Raw genomic sequence first — 22,747 nt, 5'->3', positions numbered from 1 at the left:
TGCGGGATTTGAGAAGGGTTGTTACTGGAGGGGGCGATTTGTACCAAATGAGAGCGCGCATCGACACCCCTGCTCCGGCTGGGAACCCCACCTCCCCAATCCCTCCCTTCTCCACGGGAAGAGAAAGCCCTTAGCCAGCAGGGGGGAGGCTGGTTAAACCCGAGAGGGACGGTAGCTGCAACAGGGATCCCCTTTCTCCCAAGAGATTTCCCACTCCATGGCCAGGCAGCTCCCCCCTTTGCCCTGCACGGGGGAGGTCTGGTGGAGCCTCTGTCTCTGGGTCTGTGAAGGAACCTTCCTTCCCTTTCCATCCCGAGACAAACACACAGAGGCCTGGGCTTCTTCACGCTGCTTTATTGCAGAATCTCGAAAGGGATGAGGCAATCCCACCCTGCTGCCCATCTCTGGGCAAAATGGAGCTGAAGTTAAATGATAAAACACTCGACGGGCAAAAACCTTGTACCCTAGGATCCCCTAACCAGTGAACCTCTGATTTGCTGCTCAAACAGCCCCACCCCAGGAGTAGGATTGGGGTGGAGGGGGGTCAAGCCTGAGTATAGTTCGCTCTTGAGGACTTCTCAGGCACCCATGAGAGACCTAAAGTCTCTGCAGAGAAGTCTAGATTGAAGGAGGTGTGGATACCAGAGTCCAGGTTTGGAGGGCTGGGGTCTAGAGCCCTGATTTGGGCTTGTTCTGGGAACCCAGACTATAGGGGAGAGGGCTGAGTTCTGGAGTCCTGGCTTGGGAGGGGATTTGAATAGAGGCTCAGTAAGAGCCCAGGTTTGGGGCCCTGGGTCAGGGAGTACCAGTTTGGGGATGTTGGAGTGGGGAGGCTGAATCCTGGAGCCCAGGGAGAGCCCCAATTTGGGGAGGGGCTGGGTCCCAGAGATGGATTGGAAAAGGAGCCTTAGTCCTCGAGCCCTGGTTTGGGAGGGCCTGAGCCCAGGAGCCCTGGCTCAGGGCCCTGCTTGGCTGCAGCCCTGGCAAAGCACTTGGTCTCCATCCGGCACAAAGCCTTGACCCACCAGGGAGGTGGAGCAGCGGGCGCAGGCGAAGCAGCTGTGGTGCCAGTGGCGGTCTTCAAAGGACACGTACTTGCCTCCACCAAGTCCTGGAGGGAGGCTGGAGGTTAGCTCTGCAGACCTAGAGGGCAGTCCTGGCCCTCAGCCTCACCCAAACCCAGATTCCATTCCCTCGTCTGCACCCTACCCACTCAGTTCTTTGACCCTGGTCCCACCTGTGATCGGGCGCTTGCAGCTGCTGCACTTGGGTGCAAAGAGTTCTCCAAAACAGGCCACACAGTAGGGATCTTCATCCCGGGAGGTGAACTGCTGTCCTGCCAGAGGTGTCTGGCACCCAGTGCAGACCAGGCATTCTCGATGCCAGGGCTGGTCACGGTATGTCACACCGCCCTGTGTCAGTGTCTGTAGGAACGGCATCTGTCAGCAGGGGGAACTGGGGATTCCCACCCCACAACAGAGCCTTGCTCACCCCCGCCCATGTGTGCAGTAGGGATCAGCACCCCGACCCCACTGGTCCAGCTCCCACCTTGCTGCAACGGGCGCAGCGAGGAGCAAACTTGTTCTCATAGCAGGGCACACAGTAGTGGGCGCCCTTGTCGGGAACGAAGGAACGAGAGCCTAGTGGCTGCTCACAGCCACTGCACAGGAAGCAGTGTTCATGCCACGTTTGGCCTCCATACTCCAGCTTCCGGGACCCTGTGGGGAACAAGGGTCCCACTCAGAGGCTGTGTCCTGAGCTCCTGAGTGCCATCATCCTCTGCTACCCCGAGTCTCCACTGCTCCCATAGCCTGTGCAGGGTGGTGTCCATGCACATGCAGCAGGAGACCTACAATGTATATTGTACCTGCTAACCTCCTGCAAACATTGGACATGCTGGCTGAGCAGGTGTTAGGCCTCCCCATAAACTAGACATGAGGGTTTGGCATATGTGAAATTCCCATATGGACCAGATATGAGTATGTCAGCACACGCCAGGCCTCCATGTCACAGGCATGATGACTCAGTATACGCTAAGCCCTTATATACCAGACATGATGGTTTTAGCAGACACACAAAAACTCCACTTATGCTAGCCAGGCAAGTCTCTGCCCACACAAAGTTCTAATGTCCTGGACATGACAGGTTCAGTACGTGTTACCCCTTGTATAGCCTAATCATGCCATTCTCCACATATTCTAAATCCTCATATATATCTAATTAGGCATGCAGGTCACTCACTACACATGTTAAGCCCTCTCTTTATCTGTCTCCGCACGCTAAGCCCCAACGTACCAAGCATGACAGGCTCAGTGTACTCTTAGCTCCTTTGTGTACCAAATATGCAAGTCTTCATACATGCTAAGCCCACAGGTGTATATGGAGCCCACTGGGCTGGCACACGTTAAACCCTCAGGAATGTACCAAGCTTGTCAGTCCTGTACATGATAAACTTTCATGTGTATACTTGGGCATGCCAGGTCCTGTGCATGATACGTTCCCAAGAGCATACAGGCAAGACAGATCCTGCATACACTAAATTCCTAGGAACATGTTGCATGTGCAGGTTCTTTACTATATAAACCTCTATGTATGTATCAGATAGGCATGACAGTCCCTTGCACATGCAAGAACCCTACACAGATGCCAGGCATGCCAGTCCCACATACAATGAGCCCCCAGGGACGTACCCGGCATGACGGTCTCCCCACAGGCAGAGCACTGTGAAGAGAAGGCACTGCAGTAGCAGTCATTGCAGAGCAGCTCATTGTCCTGGCAGGTGAAGGGCTCATCTGCTAGGGAGCGCTGGCAGCGGCAGCACCGGAAGCAGCCCTCATGGAAGTGGCGGTCTTCATAGAACAGTTCCTGCCGAGAGCACGGCAGAGGCACTGGCATCTTTGTCCCCTCCTGCCAGCCTCCACCCGCTCCCCCTGCCCTATCTGGTCCGGTCCTTACCCTTGAGTCATGCCCGATCAGCTGCTGGCACTCGGCGCACGTGTTGGCGAAGGTGTTGTCATAGCAGGGCACGCAGTAGGGGCCATTGTCCGTCTGAATATATTTGCGGCCATACAGGGACTCGCTGCATTTTGCACAGTCAAAGGTCTCGCTCATGATGACTATGAGTGAGCCCTGTTGGGGACACAAAGTACAGCAGGGTCACCCAGAGGGGCTCTGGCTTAGCCCTTCACAAGAGCCCTTGGCATTAAAAAAAAGAGCAAAAGACCGGGCATAGAAAATGCCAGGTCAGAGTAGGTGACGATGGGGAAGGGGTGCTTCTGGGAAGCCAGCTATCCTGCATGTTTATTTCAGTATTGAATGGTGGAGGTAGAAGGGGGTCAGGAAAATCAGGAAGCAGAAGTTGTTTTCTTATCTGGGCCCTGGCAGATCTGGGGGGGAGGGGGCTTTTCCTGGGTCAGTGACTCATTTCCTGCCACAGCCTGAGTTTAGCCTCCACTGTCCCTAGTGTCCCCAAAGGGGCAAGAGCATGGACAGAGAGCCACCCCACTTTATCCCATATAAACAGTACTCCCACCCTCTCCTGACTCCCAGGAAGGGACCCTTGGGGTATGAATAAAGGAACCCTTACCCAGAGGTCTGTAGTGGGGAGCTTAGGGATGGGAATGGGCTGTTCCTGCCTCCGTCCCCATCCAGGAAACAGTGGAATGTTAGAGAATGCTGGGCGGATGAATGGTGAAGGTGGAGGAGGCGATGTCATTGAGCCTTACCTCCCAGGAGAATTACCCAGCAACAAGGACTTCAGAGGCTCAGCCTAGGTTTAAGCAGGAAGGAAATCCTGCAAGCTGGATCCAGTCAAGCTTCCCCAGCTGGACCCTCTGCCCTCACCCTCTTCCACCCCCTGCTGGGTCTCTGGTCACACTAGCCTGGACCTCCTTGGCCTGTAACATCTGCAGCAGCTGTGGCAACCCAGATGGCCAGATGTCAGGTTTTGCCAGCAACAGGGGAGAGAAAAGGGAAATGAGATGCCTGGGGAAGGAGAGGGGAACTGGAGACAGAGATTATGCAGTGTGCATGCTTGCCACCTCCTGCTGGGGGGCATCACTCCTGGCAGCATCTGGCAAAGCCCAAGATCTTTCCATCCCCTGGGTTATAATTTCCCTCCTCCTGCCTCTGGGAGGGACAACCTTGCCCTAGCTTTTCTGATTTCTAAGGGTTTGGGGCAGGGGGAATGAAGGGTGAGAGTGGGAGCCATTGAAGATTTTCTCCCCAATCAGGCCCCCTCTCGGATAGGGAGTCAGGCAAAGGGGAGCCCTGAGAGCTGTTGTTGCAGACACCCAGCCCCCCACCAAACCTCAGACACTTTCCATTTTCTCAGGAACAAAGCATGTTTGTGGGATGAGGTCATCCACACAGCTGCCTCTGGAACAGGAGTGTAGGGAGTTGGGGGGAGGCAAGGAAGTGGGGTTCCCGGTCCCTTCTGCCGCCCTTGATTCTAGTTTCTAGCCCCAGATTCAGAGCTCCCCACCTCCAACCTCCTCCACCATAAAGCCTGCTCTCCTAGGACTGGGATCCTGAGGTGGGAGGAGAGGAACCACCAGGACCTGTAGGAAGGGGGTGTTTTCACAGCTGCAGATGAACTTGGGGTGTACAAAGGAACCCACCAACCCACTCCCTCCACATTAGACCCCAGGAATGGGCACTCCCCAGGGTCTGCTGTGGCTCAAGCTGAAGGAAAAGCCCTCATTCTCTAAGCCACCCCCATCGGAAATTCTCGCCAACAAGCATTGCTCTGGCTTGGAGTTCAGAATCCAGGCGCCAGCAGATGCCCCAAGTGTGGAGGGCCTGGCTCTTCTGAAGCAATGGCTCCTGAGCTCATAGCTGCCCTTTTGTGTAATGGGAGGGCACTCAGTTCATACCCCAGGCCATGGCATGAGGCTACCAGGAGCTGGGGTCTTCAGAGCAGGGACTTATGTGGTAGGGACTATGTGTAGGGTGGAGGGTTAACTGCCCTTCTTGGTCTGCTCCCTGCCACTCGGCCTGGGTTTCCTTTGGCCCAACATCTGATGGCTGCCTGAGGTGTCAGCCACTGGGCAGCAGGGAGACACACAGGTGGAGTGTGGCCATGCCTATCTTGGAGCGCCCTGGGCCTTTTCCTTCTCTCCTTGCTTGGCCTGCAGCCGCCACCTTCCCAGGCCTGAGCTAGCCCTGGGCCCGCCCCCTGGGAGGCAGTCATCACTCTGAGACAGGGGCACCCCAAATAGGGTATGGGCATGGCTTCTGTTTCCTTCCCAGAATCCCCTAGTCTGTCCAGCTGGGCTCCAGTGAGGACAGAGTGAAGGGCACTATCAAGGCCCACCTGTCTCTGCCCATTCCCCTCCTCCTCCTTTCCCTGGCAGAGCTGGGGGACTGAGGGAGCCAGTCTTGTGTTCCTTCATGGCTGGTAGGGAAGGTGCAGGAGAGGCTGCTCAGTCTGCCAGATGGCTCTAAGCCCCTGTCCCCACCCCCACACCCCTACACCTGACCAAGACACATACATCTGGCACCTCTCAGTGGACCTCCTGGAACTCAGAATGGCTGTGGCATGTGGTGGGTAGAGGCTCCAACTGTGAAATATAAACCCGGGTGATCTTGGGTAAGTCACTTAAGCTCTCTGAGCCTGTTTTCCCATCTAATACTACCTCCTACCTCCTAGGGTTGTTGTCAGGCTTAAATGTGATGATACTTAGAAAGCGCCTCACAGTTAGTTAATCGGCAAATAGAGCCTATTAGTGTTTTTCTTATTAGCCACCCCCTCATACTGAGGTCAGACAACAGGTTGCTGGCCAGCCCTGGGTCAGGGAGCTGGCTTGGAATTTGACCTAGACATTCTCAGTATAGGCTCAGGGAGAACAAAGACGGAACCCCTAGTTCTATTGGGGACAACAAAGAGGCCCAGGCCATGGGGCCAGCCTGACTCCAGTGAGCATAACTCTGAGATCCTTCACACAGGTACACAGAGGTATGCACCTGCAAGCTGCTTTCCCTTTCACGAAATGCATTTGCACCCACCCCATCATCTCATCGGATCTCACAAAAGGCAGGACGGTGTGTCATCACCATTTTATAGCTGAGCAGAAGCCAGGAACAGGGTAGGAACATGCTCAGGGTCACTCAGGTATCAGAGCCCAGGAGCCCTTTCCTGTTTCTCCTTTCCTGGAAATGCTACAGTGATGGTGGAGAGGGTAGTAAGCATTTAAGAGCAGGGGACAGGAGATGCTGGGTGACATCAGTAGCACAGGAACCCGGCTCTTCTCCCAGCTGCCAGCCCTGAGACTGGAAGACACCCAAGAGCCTTCTCGAGTACCCATGCCAACAGCTCAACCCTTTTGCTCCCCTTCAGCTCCCACTGTCCAGGCCCCACAGCTGTGAGTCAGGATCAGAACAGACCCCTCCCCCAGCTCCCTGGAACTGACAGGAGACTAAAGGGGAGAAATTGAACTACTCCAACCCCCACCCTCTGCTAGCAGAAACCAACCTTGAACTCTCTATTTTCCCCTCCCCCCATGGGGCCTGGAAGTCAGAGCATTTGGGGGTGGGGGGCGGGGAGCAGGATCCAGCAGCTGCTCTGGGGACAAGAGAGGAACAGTTCATTCACCCTGGGTCCCCCAGGGCTGAAGTAGCCTGTCCAAGATCAGAGTTTAAAAATAAGTTGGGACTGTCTTGATGTATGTATGAGGGCTCTTTCTTGATCTCTCTTATTGTCTGAGGTCCCCTCCTCATGGGGGCTCAGTTGGTCCAGAGTTTGTGTTTTCCCATATCGTTGCTTTCCGATCTTCCAGGCCTGAGTCTCTTAGGGTCTGTCTCGGAAGCTGTCAGTGAATCTCCATTAAATCTGTCACTCGGTGTCTAGCTCTGTGCCACTCAGCATGTGCCTATGTCTCTGCACACTTCAGCAGCCGTATGTTGTGGGTGTCTCTGTATGTCTGTGGATTTCTACCTCTGAACACCCAAGTCTGGTCTCTTAGGGCCTCTATGGGGAGGGAAGTCTTGGTCCGCACTCCACTCCAATTCTCTACCTCTTAGCATCTCTGTATGCCTGAGTGTCTCTCCAGTCTCTGAATGTATCCATAGGCCTCACAGAGGCTGATGCACCAGGAGGCTAAGGCATCTAAGGCTTCTGGGAGCCTCACTTGCCCAAGACCCTCCAAGGCCCTGGGACGAGAGCTCTATGGCAGGGTCATTGTACACTTTTTCTTAAAACGCTCTACAAAATCTGGGTCTGTCCCTGTGCCTCAGGTCAGTCTCTCGGTGACTCTACGCCCAAGTCTCTGTCCCTGTTTCAGATAAATCTGCAGCCTCCTGTGTAAGCCTGTCGTTTGTGTCCGGGTCTCAGTCCGGATCTCTCGCTCCACCTCGATTTCTGGGAGCCTCAGTTTCTCAGAACTCTCCATTTTTCTCTCCACTCTGGCTTTTCTATTTCAAACTTGGCCCCCTCCCCCGCCCAACTCTCGCGGCAGCACCCGCCCCACCCGGTGCCGGGAGCAGCGCGGAGCCAGGCTCAGCGCCCTAGGCGCCCGCGGCCGGATTCAGGCTGGGGCAGGGGGCCGGCCGCCTCCGCTCCCTTCGCGGCCCGAGGGCGGGGGCCGGGAGCTGGGATCCGAGCCGGGCTCGGCAGGGAGCTCACCTCGAAGCCGGCAGCCGGAGCGGGGCGCGGCGCTCGTCGCGGGGGGCCGGGAAGCCAGGCCCGGTCCCTCGGCGGCTCCTACCTGCGGGCCCCGCCGCGCGGGAGCCGAACGAGCAATCTGCAAGGCTGCCGGCTGCAACCGGACCGTGTGGGCGAGTGGGAGCTCGGCCCCAACCCCTCCCCGAGGAAGTGAGCACCCGGGCTCGCCCCGCCCGGACCCCGCCCCCCGGCCGCCCCTGCCCGCGGGGTGCGGACCCCGCCCCCGGCCCCTGGTCCCCGAGGCTGGGGGCCAGACCCCGCCCCCACCTCGCTTTTAGACTGGAACCTGCCCCAACCCCCGTCCTCGGGCCCAGCTCTGACCTGGTTCTCCAAACCTTCCTGGGAAGCCAGGACCCCGCCCTGTCCCCCTCCCCTGCAGTTTTTGCTGTCCTCTCTCCTTGCTCCCTCCAACCCCCCAGCTGCAGGCGGAGACTCCTGTATTCAGTCTCAGGCAAGGGGTACAGGATCCAGCCCACCAAGGTCCATTTGCAGACTAAGAGTCCTCCTCCCTTCTTCATGTCCCCCTGCCTCCCAGTTTACCCCCAAGGGGTCACACTCAGCTCCAATAAAAGGAGCCAGCTTTGAGGAGAGGGTAGTTTTGACTCTGCTGTCATGGCTCTGTCAGTGGGGACCTAGGTGTTCTCTGGAAACGTGGAGTGAGGAGAGGACTTCCCCCTTCTCAATAGAGCCTTGACCTTCACAGGGCTTTATTCTACAACTGTTGAGTGGCAAAAACAGAAGTAAGCGCCTCCTCACCTCCAGCTGCATCCTGGAACGGAGAAGTCCTGCCTTGGTTTCCACAGTGCCCAGGAATAGTTTTGACCTTTGAGGCCCAGGGGAGATCCTAATCCTTGGTCTCATGATTTTTGGACTTTTTGGGGAGGGCTGTGAGGAGAGTGCACGGTCACACTGCAGGGGTGGTGGAGGGAAGTAGAGGGAACACCCCCTCCCTCACCTCTATGATTTCCAACCTTCTGGCTTCCTCCCTGTGCCCTGGAGGGAGGACTGGCGCCTGCCACGGACACAAGGCCCCTCTAGGTCCTTGAGGCCATTCCCCCTGGGATTCTCAGGCTTGTCACTAGAAATAAATAGCTGGGATCTGGAAGGGCGGGGGAGGAATGAGGAGGCTCTGCAGTGCTGTTTGCAAAACAAGAGACAACAAACCAACCCTAGAAATAACCTCAGCATCTAGAGTAGAGACTCAGAGGCTTTCCCATTCCCCAGGCTGGGTCAAACGAAGCTCTCAGAAGAGATTCATTCCCACCCAGGCTGGGGCTCCTGAGTATCCTCCTCTCCCATCTCTGAATCACATGCTTGCCTTCCTGGGTCCCAAGTCACCCTCAAGTTCAGCTTTCCTTTAAAATTAACTAATCGCTTGTTTATTATTTAGTTCCTGATGCTTTAAACTGTAAGTGCCTGTGAGGGCAGGGAATGGGTTCCTCCTGTTGACCACCACATTCTCAATACTTACTCCAATGTTTAGATAATAGATATCTGATGAATGAATGAATGATGGACACTGCTTCAGTTTGGATCCCCCCTTGCCCTCCCAGTTTGGATCCCAGACACTTGCTACCTCTAGTCTAGGCAGTGAGTAGCCAGCTGGGTGGGCCCTTTCTCTGGGATTTGTCTTGCTGGTATAGGAAACTCCCAGGTCTGGGGAGTGCAGGGAAGACTGCCTGGTTGGAGCAGATGGCAAAAAGGGGTCTGCTGTGGGGGAAGGGCACAGGTGAACAGCCTTCAGAAAGGAAGGGATTGTGAGTGAGTAAAGTAGATCAAAGGTAGAGTTGGGGTCTCTGGTTTTTACTCATAGCTTGAATCTGCTGCACAGCCTTAATAAGAGCCCATCTTTCCTAAGTTCTTACTTCACACCAGATCCTGTCTAAGCACTTTACATATATTGGCGCACTTGATTTCCCAACAACTTTATGAAATACATATTCTTATACCTGTTTTAAGGATGGGGAAATGAAGGCACAGAGAGAGTAAGTAACCTGCCAAGGGTGACACAGTGAATAATGGCAAGCCTAGATTCAAATCCAATCAAATGTCAAAGCTCCTCATGCCAAAAAAAAAAAAAAGAGCTTAACTGTTAGGCCGTTAAGTCTCTGTAGGCATTTAACCTCTTTAAGCCTCAGTCTCCTTATCTGTTGAGTGGTTGACTCCTGTCTCACAGCATTCATGTGAAGATTGGATGAGAGCACACAGTAGATACTTAATATGCGGGGCTTCGCCCTCCCCCACAACTGCCTTTCATGATCAAGTGTTAAGGTTCTGCTGCTGGACTTGGAATCTGGAGGCCAGAGAAAGTTAGGAGATTTCTGACTTGGCCCAGACTGGGGGAGAGAGACTGGTACAGGGCAAGGGCTGTTTATCATTGTTGTTTCTGATGCCTAAACTGTAAGTGCCCCTCTGGTTCTCCTCCACATGTCCAGTTCCCCAGTGGTCTCACATTTCCCTGCCTGCTCTATTTTCGTTGACCCAGGAGAACGTGCCCCAGGGAGGTCTAGGGATCAGCCATATGGACTCCCTGTTCCTGTTCCCCATCAGTCTCCCCCCCCCCCTGCTGCCCCGAACAGGTGTGTCTGAGCTGGGGCTGGAAGCAGAGCCTCAGTGCTAGATGAATTGCTTTGGGTGAGTGGGATCTGGTTGTCCCTTCACCCAGCCAGTCCCCACATACCCTTCCTTATCATGTGGTAGAGGGGGCTTGCTCAGAGTCTCCCAGTTGTTCCCTCACCTTGGAAGCATTTTTGAAAGGAGGCCCTGGGTGATGACTGACAGGCCTCTCATGGTTTCCTCTTGGGTGCTGAATCACTCTCTTATGCTTGTAACCAAAAGCCCTCCTTCCCCCAATGAGAAAATTTCCTTCCTTGTTTGGATGTATTGCTCACCCTTACCCTTTGGGGTGCCTAGAGCCCTGCAGGCTGACTCCAGGGTTTCTTTTCCATTCCAGTGTGCAGAGCTGTCTTCTCCTGGGTATGCTCATCTCATAATGCCTTTTTCAGGGGAAGTGGCAGGAGTGACTGGGGCTACTACCATGCCACTCTGCCTGGTGGCTGGGCTTCTTAATCAAGATGAGGCTGAAAAGGTGGGCATAGGCCAGATCGTGACAGGCCTTGTCTTTGAATGGTTAAGTAACAAATGGGATGGAACTTTGTTAATGCATGTGGCCCTAGTTGGCATGAGGCTCATTCTCAGAGACAGAAAAAGCTTTTCACTTGCAGATCTCAGCTACTTTAGGCTTTTTTCATGCCCACTGGTCTGCTGGACTTGCAGCTCTGGGGACTGAGGAGAGGATTTCCTCAGAGCTCCTCAGCTGGAGGAGACAGCCCTGTAATGTGGAATGGGTGCCAATTACAGAACTCACTGAAGGCTAGCTTTACATGATGGAAAAGAAACCAAATGCCTCTGGAGTGCTCTGCTGTGCCTAACCCTCTCTCTATCTTTACAGTTAGGTTTAGTAATAATAATATAATAAAATAGTAGTTCCAATTGATTGTAAACTTGCTAAGGGGTGAACACAGCATTTTAAACATATTATTTCATTTAATCCTCACAACAATTCTGTGGGTATAGTATTATCACCTCCATTTTACAGATGGGGAGACCAAGGTTGAGTGAAGCTAATTTTGCCTTGGCTGGTAGCAGTTAGGATCAGAACACATTTCCATGGTTTATGGTCCTAATGATTTACATTGTTCTTCATCTGATACTGGTTCTGTCAGCCAGCCGTTCCCTTGAGGGTGTAATTCTCAGAACTTTATAACTACTACCACAATATGATTCCTCCATTCAACTGAGAACCCCTCGAGGACCTTAAGAGGCAAGCAGAGCATGCTATTAATATTCTTGTTTTATGGATGAGAAAAATGATGCACATTAAAGTCAAGTGGCCTGTCAAAAGTCAAACTGCAAAGCCAGACATGGTTTTAAGGTCTGTTGTCTCGCTATAGAGTACTCTTTTCTGGTACACAGTAAAATTAACAGAGTTCCCAGCTTTAAACGCACCGCACAAAGACGGCAAGTGGAGCAGCGCCGTAGGTGACCGCGCATGCGCACACTCCACTCCTAGCTCAGCGGAGGGCAGTAGCAGCCATGTGTTCCCAGGTGCCAACGCGGAGCCGAGCGCGAAGGCGAGAGAGGTTTCGGTACACGTGGGCGAATAAGAACTGGCTTTTGTAGAGTCAAGAGACTGGACTTAGGGAACTACACTTCCCAGAAGGAGCCAGTGATGGACGTCTTTGTTAGAACACGTATTTCCGGAAAAGCAGGCCCCTGCATAGGCTGCGGAGAGGAACTGGGCGGTTCTAAGCCTCTGGAAGCTCGGCCTGTTTCCGGTGGGGTCTGTGGATTCGGCGTCTGAGGTGGTACGGCGCCAGCGTTGTCTATTGAGCTTTCCCAGGCGTGGGCAGATATGTCGGCGGCTTTTCGGAAGGCGGCCAAGTCCCGACAGCGGGAACACCGAGAGCGAAGCCAGGTAGGACCGCACAAGCTCCACGAACGCTGGCCCATGTGCTTCTCTCGCCCCAACCCCCTCTCCGCCGCGGGTCCTGCTCTCTTCTGTACGTAGCATTCGGGTGTAAGTAAATATAAGTCTATGCTAAAGATGCTGGCGTGGCTGGGGCGGAGCTTCACGGCTCCGCGAAGCGAAGGGGTTATCATTCTCCCTGGGAAGAGCAGGGGCCGCTCCCCATTTCTTGGGGGGTAATCAGAGCTATCTTGCAAGGTTTCAGTGAGGTAATTAAATGAGGTACTGTGTGTGCCAAGTGCTTGACCTTTTCTGAGGAAGTTGAGATCAAAGCTCACACAGCCAGTACGTGCGCGGGCTGGAACTGGCAGCCACATCTAAAGGTGCTCAGCTCTGCTCGCTGCATATGGGGGTTGTGACCAAAGAGATTGGTGTTATTGATAGGATATCATCGCCGTGGGCTTTGTGGTCCATGAAGATCTGCCACGTACGCTTTTTGTTTTTGTCTCACTCTGTAATGTTTTTCGGTGTTTTCCATCCCCATTATACAGACGAGAAAACAGGTCCAGAGAGCTAAAGTGACTTTTCCAGTCGCCAACACCGAATTCAGGGAGAATAAACAGTTGTAGGACTTCTGTGGAGGATGTATCTGTGTGGAGAGGTTGAATAGAAATTCGTTTAATATATGTAGAATCAATTTATTCCACTGCTCTCGGGAATCTCAAAATATCCAATCCAGAAAGGCCCTTAGAGATATCTGGTCCAACTCCATTTTACAGATGGGGAAGAGAGGGAGAAGATGTGTCTTAAGTTGTGTCGCCAACTGATGGGATGGAACTAAAGCCTCTTAACCACAGTTTAGTCTTCCTGCTTAATATTATTTATCAGACATTTGTTGTTCATTTGCTGTGTGCATCGTGGTGCGCCAGGAGCAATTGTGTAATATGCCACTTTGTTTGGACCTATGTGTAGACCAAATTAAAAGTAATAATAGCTAGAAGTGCTTACTGTGTGCCAGAGCCAGATAAATTACAAAAAGCTTTCCTCTCATTATCTCTTAACTCTGAACAGTGTGTGGAAGTAGGTACTATTATTTTCTCACATTTGCAAATGGGAGAACTAAAGTTCAGATAAGTAATTTGCTCAAAGACAGAGAGCTGGTAAGCGGCAAAGCCAGGACTCAGACCAAGTATTTTAAATCCAGAGGCTACTAAAAGATGAATCAAAAGGCAACTTTGTAAGAGGTAGCACATAAAAAATGCCAAATGAGGCATTCGAGTGGGAAGAGTAGATATGAAGCATCATCGTGAAATTTGTTGGACTTGGAAGGCAATGATAACAACTGTCACTTTTTGAGCCCTGACTCTATGCTAGGGTACTTCCCAATAGGCTGTACAAGGTTTATTTCATATAATCTTACAGCATTTCTGTGAGGTGGGTGTTACCTTCATTCTTTACAAATGAGGAATCTGATGTTTAAAGAGATCGAATAGTGTGTCCAAAATCACAGTTGTAAGTAATTGATTTGGATTGGCAGAGAAGGCTGGCTATGAGCATGACATGGCCATGTCTGATTAGGAATATAAGGTCTTGGGGAGAGGTGCGGAGAAGGTCATGTTGGAAAGGTGGATAAACACAAAGCACTCCTGATTTCTGTAAAGTTTGGGTTTTATCCTATAGATCCTTCACTGAAGCAGTGGGGACGCTATTGAAGATATTTTGTGTGGAGGGATCATGTGTAATTATCGAACTCTTTCAGATGCAATGCCAGGTTTTTTTTCTATAATGCCGGTGCATATTCAAGTGGACATGACAGCTTTCAAGATTTCTGCCTCATGGTGCTGCTCTTTTGACCTTTGAATTTTCTTTTTCCACTCTCTGTCAGTCTCCCTTTGTGTGCTATGATTAAAATAAAAATGACCAGAAGTTTGAGTGTTAATGTATATATCGACTTATTTATTCTATCACTTCAAGGGTCACTGTTAAAAACCCACCCAAATTGTTATACAAGTTTAAACAGTAGAGGAGTGTATGTACTTCCTTAAAAGTTGAGATTATTCAGAGCAGAAGAGGATGCAGTCTAGTGGGGTGTGGGAAGAGCACAGACTGTGGCCCCAAATACAATGGGTTCTATCTAGTTCTAGCTTTGCTATGTACTAGTTCTGTGCTCTTGGGCAAGTCATTCTCTAAACCTCATTTCCCTTTGGAAAATTGGGATAACCAATTCTTTGTTTTCTTTACCTACTTTACATGATTGTTGTGGGGATTAAATGAGATTGTGTGTAATGAGGTTAGACTGCTTTGTAACAGAGTAAGAGCTTAATAAATGTGGCCTGTTGTGATGATGTAGGCAAAGCATCTAGCACAGACCCTGACATATATGAACCGTTCACCAAATGGCAGCTTGTAGAACGAAAATACCAAGACGTAATCCTTGTACCTTCTGTGCTATCCAAGTTCTGTGTCGGAGAAAGTATTTTCTGTCATACTTGGTTTTATCTCATACTTCGTATCAAAGATACAATAATAACAGCAAACATATGCTGGGCACCTGCTATGTGCTAAGCCATGTGTAGGCACTGCCATTTATAGAGGCTCATTTAATCTTCATGATAACCATGACAAGTAGGTACTGTAATTCTCATTTTATAGGCAGGAAACAGCAGCTCAGAGAAGTTAAGTGACTTGCCCAAGGTCACAGACTGTTAAGAGGTAAAGCTTGGATTTGAACCCAGGTCTCTTGACTCTAAATTTAGCTTCCTTACCACAGTTGCCTCCTTGTTACTATGTATTCCCTTCATAGTATTTTATAAACCCTTGGATTAAGTCTGTAGTAATTTTAGTACAACTGGCAACTGCTTGCTTAGTGCAGAGTCATTGTTGCCTCTCTCTGTCCTTAATAGGCCAAGAAACCTACTATGGCAGTGCTTGTGACCTTTCTGGCGCCTGCATGGTCTTTCTCATCCTTGGGCAGAGCGCAGTTGGGGGTGGGGAGAGAACAGGGTAGTGAGTTGGCTCCAAGGACAGGGATTTACTGAGCACCCCAGAGACGTTTGTTCTAGTCAGGTGTTATGTTGAGCTGAGTATGTGTTTGCTGAAGAAACTTAACACTTTTTTTTCTTTTGTCTTCTAGCCCGGCTTTCGAAAACATCTGGGCCTGCTGGAAAAAAAGAAAGACTACAAACTTCGTGCAAAGTGAGTTCAGTCTTTCTGGTAGAGGTGCTGCCAAGAAAGCTTACAACCTCCCTGTACTGCATTTGAAATGCTTGAGTGTCCAACAGGGGATAATTTCGTGCCATTGATAAAATGGCCAAAGCTCTGGCAGCCTGTCAGATACTTGTCTGTGACCCTAAATTTCTCTCTTTGTTTAGGCAGAGCATTATTTATTTAACTGTAGTTGCATTGTGAATTTTTTTTTAATTATGTTGCTCCAGATTGTTTTCTCATAGTGGCTTTGATTTGCCCCTGCCTTGGTGTTGGTGCCAAAAATTGAGTTTTTTCCTCTTCCTTTTCTTGAAGTGCAAGATATAATCTAAAATTCCAGCTGTTGGAATTTTACATCACCATGTGTGTGGTATGGAATGAAGAGATGTGAAAGATGGATTCATGAGACTGAGCGTGGGTGATAATGAACTCTGAAAACATTTTATATAACAATTATCCCCATTCTTCTTCTTCTTTAGCACTTTATTTGCAGAATACTTTATAATTTTTTGTTAGCCATACATGTCAGCTGAGGTCCTTTTTGTGCTCCTGGTACAGATGGTGGGCGATGGATTGCTCTCTCTTGGTCTCAGAGTTTCTTAAGGGGAATAGTAATAACCAAGTGCTATCATTGGGCCAAGCAGAGTTCTAGGAGAATTATAATTTTTACACTCATTTTTTTCTTCCTAACAACCTTCTGTGATACTATTATTATCATATCCATTTTACAGATTAAATTGGAATACAGAGTAGTTTGTCTAAGATTACCCAACTGGAAGTGGTAGAGCCAAGGTTTGAACCCAGACAGTCTGGCTCCAGAGTCACGATTCCAGTCATTGTGCTATACTGCAGTGTGTAGTTTCTTATTTGGTCACTTGGCACCCAGGCTTGCATCAGAACCCTGTCTAAGGAGTTTTAATTTGTGCTTTGTTTTGTCTCTCTGTGTTATGATATAAATGGTACTAAGAGATATGTGAGACGTGGATGGTTAATTTCAGGTAAGATTGGGATAGGAGGGGGACCTACAGAGAGGAGCTCAACATCAGTGATAGTGGCATAGGGATCAAATGTAGTCATTGCTTTGGCATTTTTTGTTTCATTTTGTATGAACTTGAGAGATGCTTGTAGTTTGCTCATTGTGGGTTTTTAAAAACCTTTTTCACTACGAACCTTGTTTAACCTCCCTTTTAGTGACTACCGGAAAAAGCAAGAATACCTCAGAGCTCTCCGGAAGAAAGCTCTTGAAAAAAATCCAGATGAATTCTACTATAAAATGACTCGGGTTAAACTCCAGGTGGGTCACTAATGGATCAGTTGGTGTTTTGAGCTCCAACTCAGTAAGGAAAATGGAGAGAAGGAATCTTGGCTCTTACTCAGCCCTTCTCCAGTTGGTCCAGGTCAGTGTCCGAGGCAAAACTGTCCCTGCATGAGCAGCATGCATTTCTGCCCCAACTCTGAGTTGTCTTATGCCTGGAGCTGTTCTTAAAGGGGACGACTGGACGTGCTAAATTGACCATGTGCCTTAGGCGCCTAGAGCATTGAATTGCTGCTGCGTATAGCATTTGGTGTTCTTTGTTCCAGCGATGAACTTTGCCAACAACTTAGTAATGATTTTCATCTAATAGGAAATGTATCTTTTAAATTTGGATTTTAGGATGGAGTTCATGTTATTAAGGATATTAAGGAAGAAGTAACTCCAGAACAGCTGAAACTGATGAGAACTCAGGATGTCAAATATATAGAAATGAAAAGGGTTGCAGAAGCTAAGGTAACAACTGAAACTCTTTGTTCTGATGTATATTTTTGTTGGTTCAGAAGAGAAATATAAATATCAATTTAAAGTTATAAGTTGATTTCTTCTGGTATTATAGTCTTCGAAGTATGCTTAATTGTGAAAATGACTAAGAAGTATGGTAGAATGGAAAGTTCAGTTTTTGGAATGAGACAGACAGGTTTGAATTCTTGCTCTGCCATTTATTAGACACAAGATTATGGTCAGATTAACCTCTCTGAAGCGCTTTCCTCACTTCTCATAGGATTGTTGTAAGGATTAAATGAGTTTTGGGGAATGCGTAGCCCCGTACCTGACATGTGGTTGGTGCTCGATAAGTTTTAGTGGTCCTTTCTTTTAAAAGAATGGGGCAAATTCTTTACTGCCTGGTGATAATTATGTGAAATGGTTTAAACTTTTGCAAATTCATTTCTGATACCTTAGACGAACCCAAAATAAAATGAGACCATATTTTGTGTTGTAGAAAATTGAAAGACTAAAATCAGAGCTCCATCTGCTGGATTTCCAGGGGAAGCAACAGAATAAGCATGTGTTCTTTTTCGACACTAAAAAGGAAGGTATGAAATGTTTGCAGGTTCCTGGGACAGTCTAGCATTGTGTTGTCTGATGTTAGAGACAGTGCCTTAAGGTTTGTTTTGACTTTTAGTTGAACAGTTTGATGTTGCAACTCACCTGCGAACAGCCCCGGAACTCGTGGACAGAGTCTTTAATAGACCCACGATAGAGACCTTGCAGAAGGAGAAAGTGAAAGGAGTTACCCATCAGACTCAACTTAAGGTAATAGTCTCCATTTTTCTTTAGGTCTGAGTTTAGGAGAATCTAGATTCCTTTTTTGGTCATTGCATTTAATATAATTATTTGTGCAAACACGTTGAGTTCCCTTAGAAAAGTAGGAGGGTTCGATGATGGGCATGAGAGTGGAGGAGCATTCTTTGGTTTCTAAGATTGGAGGAAGGGTGACATAGTGGTTATTAGCAGCTTAGGTTTTGGCCTTTTGATCTGCATTTGAATCCCACCTCTGACCCTGGGCTTTGTGTTTATAATGCTTGTAACAGATGCCAACAGTTTTAAAGTGCAGAGAAAGGGGGGGCACTGAAGATGAAAGGATTTAGTATACTTCGATATCGAACCTTTAGCAGTGAATACACATATCAAAAATTCTTTAATGTTATGCATTTGTAACCAAAATTTTGTTTTGACTTTTCCTTATGTTGGTTTCCATCACTGTAGCTGGGTTGGTACAGAAGATATGCTTTTTCTCAAAGCCTTCTGGAGTTGAACTCTCACTTCTGACTGATTCATTTAAAAAAATGCTGTCAATGTGTTTCAGTCAGACAGCTGTTCTGTTTTGATTTGAATCATTTACACCGCATCAGCTTTGCTTCCAATGTTTAATTTCACAGCAGTTTCTCTAGCTCAGAGGCAGCTAAACTTGCTTTAGTAATATAAATACCCCTAATTAGTTTGACTATATTGGGTAGTGCCATAAATTTGACAGTCTGTGCAATAAAGTGAAAACAAAAGCTGTCTGAAACCACTGCTGGGAGACTATGCTAGAATCGGGGAATTGTTTAAGTGTGAGGCCTCGTAATATTCCCCTTTATGTAGATAACACTTCCAGCTGAGAAGCCAGTTGACTAGTTTTCTCGTGATAACCCTGTTTGTCAATTAGTTGTATTTTCAATTAGCTGCGTCACTGATACTTCTCAAGAATTGTGGTAGTCCCTAAAGAGATTAGTATTTCAAACTCTGTAGAATACTTCACCAATTTATCTTTTGAGAAGCTGGGAAGGTTTGAATCTTGCCATTTTTGTCTGTGTTATTTCTTTTGGTTGTTTTCTTTAAAGCAAAATTATTTTTATTAAGGGACTGCTGGTGGGTGAATCACAAAGGAATTTTCAGTCTAATTTAGAGGGGACGGGAAGTTCATGAATGGACTTTAGGAAGTCTATGAATGCCCTCTTTGACACACTGAAATTTTAAGCAAATAGGTATATATGTTTGTACAAATTTAGATCATGTAGTTCTTCCTTTCTCAATTGGAGTTCTGTGGGAGAATAAGCCCTACAAATTTGTACACATATACATTTATTTCAAGAAAGAATCCAAAGCTTTCATCAGTTTCTCGGAGGTTTACGATTCTCCCAAATTTAAGGACCACTGGTCTTTGAGGAGTCATCAGCAGTGAGAATTTTCAGGTCAGCTTCTGCTGACAAAGCCTTTCTCCTCTCTGAGATCTATGGTTCTCAGATGCTGCACACTGCCTGGCACCCTTCTCTACTCACTTCGTGTAGGGTTTCCAGTACTGGTTCATTCCTGCGTCACCTTAGGTAACCAGGACACTCGTACAAGGGTTGAAGCAGCTTAGTGTAGTAGTGGAAAGATTCCTGAGATCTGTGAGACTCCCAGGACGGTCCTGATTCTGCTCCAGGTGAACCATGTGTCCCTGGGCAAGTCTCCAGGGTTCTGTTCAGCTCTAGAATGTGATGTTCTTAAAACCGACAATTTTAGTGTCTCGTTATGTTGATTCTGGAGTAAGGAGGGAGTTGATAAACCATCAATAAATTTGGGCTTGATTGGATTAAGAAATAGTTTCTTATTTATATTTTAATTTAATGTTTTATTGAAAATGTGTGTTTCTTCTGCAGCGGATAGCTAAAGAAAGGCAAAAGCAGTATAACTGCCTGACACAGCGGATTGAACGTGAGAAAGAATTGTTCATTATTGCACAGAAAATTCAAACACGCAAAGATCTTCTGGTGAGGAGAGAGAGCCTTGGGCCTTCATTTTTTTTTTCCCCTTGTAAAGGTCTTAACCGAGACTGGATTTCAGCTGTGTGTAAACCAACCCCAGTGAAAATGTCTGCTCCTCAGGGGCAGTGGTTTGAGCCAGTGTCTGTAACTCTGACAGCGCTGAAATATTCCTTGATTAAGAAGGTAACAAGAGGCTTATTAGTCAGTGCTTTGGAACAGCAAAGGGTAGGATCAGGTAGCATATGAACTTTATAGCTTATGAGTAGCTATCTTTAACATTTAAACAGGTTAACAAAACAGTGCATGTCACTCATTGGTGTTTAAAAATAGACAGCATTGTGTAGTTAAATAACAGCTGAGGAATATAAGATGCCCCTTTCATATTATGATTCCTCTAAATGTCAGATTCTTCAGCTTTGCAGATCCTTTAGTTCTGCCTTTCTCAACTGGGGTTCCATGTGAGAATAAGCCCTACAAAAAAAGAAATGACTTGAGTACCTTTTTTAGTTTTCCCAAGAACCTCTACACGCTCTAGTACCTTAGTAGGTGCCCAGGGGAGAAGTTGATTTTGTGGCATGGGGGAGGTGGGTGGGATGCCTCAGGGCAACTGGGCTTTGTCTTTCCTGTACTTTGAGAAAGGGCTGAATTAGGGGCTTGCTTTTTTTTTTTTTAATCCCTTCTCCCTTCCCCCCTTGACCTATGGATGTTGCCATCTCCCCTTAAGAGCTGGACCTCCAGGGTGTCTCCTCCCACATGCTCCTGGCAAGCCCGGGGCCTGGTGCACCCGGGGTATGGGCCCTGGCTCTGCTGGGACTCGAACCCAAGACCTTCTGTGTGTAAAGCAGACGTGCTAACCACTACTCTATGGAACCACCGAGGGGCTTTCTTATAGGTAGTTTATGAACTTTCCTATTTTATAAAACCTCTGGTACAATTTACTGGAGTAACCTTTTTACTCTTTTATAGGATAAAACTCAGAAGGTGAAGGTGAAGAAAGAAACAGTGAACTCCCCAGCTATTTACAAATTTCAAAGTCAGCGAAAACATTGACGTGTTACAGATAAGCCTCGTCATTCTACAATGAAAAGAGTTCTATGTCCCCTCCCTCCTCAGTAATTTCAAGTCCCTTTGGTCTAAATGACATGGTTTCTTTGTTTGTAACCATAATTTATTGTGATCTGCCATTTGATGTGAACGACATTAAAACCCCTTCCCTTGTCTTACCGTGTTTATGTTGTGGTCAGTCTTAATTTTATATATTTATATTTTTTCCATTATGAAAGTTCTGTAATCTCATTACAGCAAATTTGGAAAATAAATGAGTTCATCCCTAATCTCAGAGCTTATTCAAGAACAACAAATAGTTATTGCATACTTACAGTGCTGGGAGCTAGGACAGTGAGGCTGAACGGTCCTGTGAGCATTCTGGTTTATTTCTTTTGTTTCATAAAGGTATGCACTGGATTTTGTATATGTTTTTGTGTTTTGTAGTTGTAATTATAATAAACAATTTTATCTCTTAGTTTTTTCATTTAAATTATGAGCTCTTTTCCATTTTGTTACATCACTAAATTTTAAAAAATGTTCAGTAAAAAATACTATTTCAGTGTTTGTATAATGTTTATCCAGTGGATAGACTGATTTTGCCCTCATTTATTCTATATTTGTTGGATATTCACGTAGCTTCATAAGTTAGCCATGGAGGAATTTTTTTCTCTTACACTTTATAGCTACAGATAGAAACCCTTGGAACTGGGAACCCACAGGGGCACCTCTTCTTTACTGAAGCTCAAGTCAGAGCAGACCTGCCTCTCTGTTTCTGCCCTCTGCTCTCCTGGCCAACTCATGAATCCAAGGCCTTTCTTCACCCTGGAGATATGGACCCCGGGGTGTGTGTGGCAGCTTCCTACTTTTCCGAGTATCAACTTTCTTCAAGGCTTTTAGGACAGGACTGAGCATGTTCAGAGCAAATGTCGAAGGAACAGGGTTCCAGAAGACTTGCTTAAACTTTGTCCCCTAGAAGAGAAACAGCTGTGCATGGATATTAAAGATGGAGAAAAAATAGTTGTTAAAATTTAGTTCTCGTGATTGCTAGTTTCTTGTATAAAGCCTAAAATGAAAGCCTTTTTTTTCATGGTGTACCCAGTGGGATTCAGATCTGGGGTCCTTGGAAAATGGGAAGAAGGGCCCGGGGAATAGAAGCTAGCTTGGCCTTCAGGAAGGAGGAGCTTCCCAGTCTGCATGTGAACTCCCTTCTGGGGAGGTGTTCAGTAAATGTTGACAGTCTTAGGACACCGGGCTTGGGGGCACTTGAGTCCCAGACAGGGAAGGAACTCACCACATAGTCATTAGAGGAGTGAGCTGACCAGTCAGCAATCTGTTCCTCACAAAACAACTTGACTGCTGCTCTGACTATCCCTTGTCCCTGCTGGCCAGGAAGGTAGGGGACGGTGGGGAGTTGAATGCCTTCTCCTTAAGTGCCTGCCCACACAAAGGTACACACACTTCATAGGCTCTCCTATTAGCTACACAGGCACATACTACCTAGGCCTCATGGACAGGTGAGTGTACATCTCTGTAGCCTCTGATACACGGACACACCACTAGGGTTTCACATGCAGTGGTTCCACTTAAACGAGTCCTCACGTAATAGGTACACAGTGATGCCTGAAGAGACATGTACAGGCCAAAAGCAGCAGGAAGGTACATCCTCTTTGGAGTAGCAAAAGTTCTAGGCTGGAGGTAAGCAGAACCGTAGAGGATAAAGCTAGGTGTCTGGGGTGGCTGTCGTATTGAGGGCTGTCTCAGGCCCGAGGAGTCCAAGAGGAGAGACTGGCTGCCCCTTATGATTAACCCAAGACATAGGCTCC

The 22,747-nt window shown here is 48.1% G+C and overlaps 2 protein-coding genes across 4 annotated transcripts; one reads left to right on the top strand and one right to left on the bottom strand.

Moving 5' to 3' along the window:
• Nucleotides 1–337: 337 nt before the first annotated feature.
• Nucleotides 338–8,000, bottom strand: FHL3 (four and a half LIM domains 3). 3 transcript variants are annotated; one of them, XM_039851074.1, is made up of 6 exons: nucleotides 7,982–8,000; nucleotides 2,956–3,129; nucleotides 2,691–2,865; nucleotides 1,549–1,718; nucleotides 1,238–1,424; nucleotides 338–1,111 (listed from the first exon to the last, which is right to left on the bottom strand). In XM_039851074.1, exons 2-6 carry the CDS (start codon nucleotides 3,109–3,111, stop codon nucleotides 957–959), a joined length of 843 nt encoding a protein of 280 aa, XP_039707008.1. In that variant the 5' UTR covers nucleotides 3,112–3,129; nucleotides 7,982–8,000; the 3' UTR covers nucleotides 338–956. The 3 variants fall into 3 exon arrangements, with proteins under 3 accessions (XP_039707008.1, XP_039707007.1, XP_039707006.1); XM_039851073.1 differs by lacking the exon at nucleotides 7,982–8,000 and adding an exon at nucleotides 7,622–7,801; XM_039851072.1 differs by lacking the exon at nucleotides 7,982–8,000 and adding an exon at nucleotides 3,587–4,673.
• A 3,966-nt stretch (nucleotides 8,001–11,966) lies between these two features.
• UTP11 (UTP11 small subunit processome component) lies at nucleotides 11,967–21,107 on the top strand. Its single transcript, XM_039850964.1, has 8 exons — nucleotides 11,967–12,137; nucleotides 15,262–15,323; nucleotides 16,524–16,626; nucleotides 16,987–17,100; nucleotides 17,588–17,681; nucleotides 17,771–17,901; nucleotides 19,773–19,883; nucleotides 20,844–21,107. The coding sequence occupies exons 1-8, from the start codon at nucleotides 12,075–12,077 to the stop codon at nucleotides 20,925–20,927; spliced, it is 762 nt and encodes a 253-aa protein (XP_039706898.1). The 5' UTR covers nucleotides 11,967–12,074; the 3' UTR covers nucleotides 20,928–21,107.
• The last annotated feature ends 1,640 nt before the right edge of the window (nucleotides 21,108–22,747 follow it).

The sequence above is a fragment of the Pteropus medius genome, unplaced genomic scaffold (assembly GCF_902729225.1).
Source record: "Pteropus medius unplaced genomic scaffold, Ma_sr-lr_union100, whole genome shotgun sequence".
NCBI lineage: Eukaryota > Metazoa > Chordata > Mammalia > Chiroptera > Pteropodidae > Pteropus > Pteropus medius.
The sequence above is the reverse complement of the archived record's forward strand: the minus strand, read 5'-3'. Positions and strand labels throughout refer to the sequence as shown.

Excerpts from the sequence above, each read along its gene's own strand:
- FHL3 (XM_039851072.1), bottom strand. The coding sequence starts at position 3,715 with ATGACATCGCCTCCTCCACCTTCACCATTCATCCGCCCAGCATTCTCT. Across the intron at positions 2,866-2,955 it reads TGATCGGGCATGACTCAAGG|GAACTGTTCTATGAAGACCG; the intron begins GTAAGGACCGGA and ends TGCTCTCGGCAG. Across the intron at positions 1,719-2,690 it reads TGGGGAGACCGTCATGCCGG|GGTCCCGGAAGCTGGAGTAT; the intron begins GTACGTCCCTGG and ends TGTTCCCCACAG.
- UTP11 (XM_039850964.1), top strand. The coding sequence starts at position 12,075 with ATGTCGGCGGCTTTTCGGAAGGCGGCCAAGTCCCGACAGCGGGAACAC. Across the intron at positions 12,138-15,261 it reads AACACCGAGAGCGAAGCCAG|CCCGGCTTTCGAAAACATCT; the intron begins GTAGGACCGCAC and ends TTTGTCTTCTAG. Across the intron at positions 17,902-19,772 it reads CCCATCAGACTCAACTTAAG|CGGATAGCTAAAGAAAGGCA; the intron begins GTAATAGTCTCC and ends TTTCTTCTGCAG.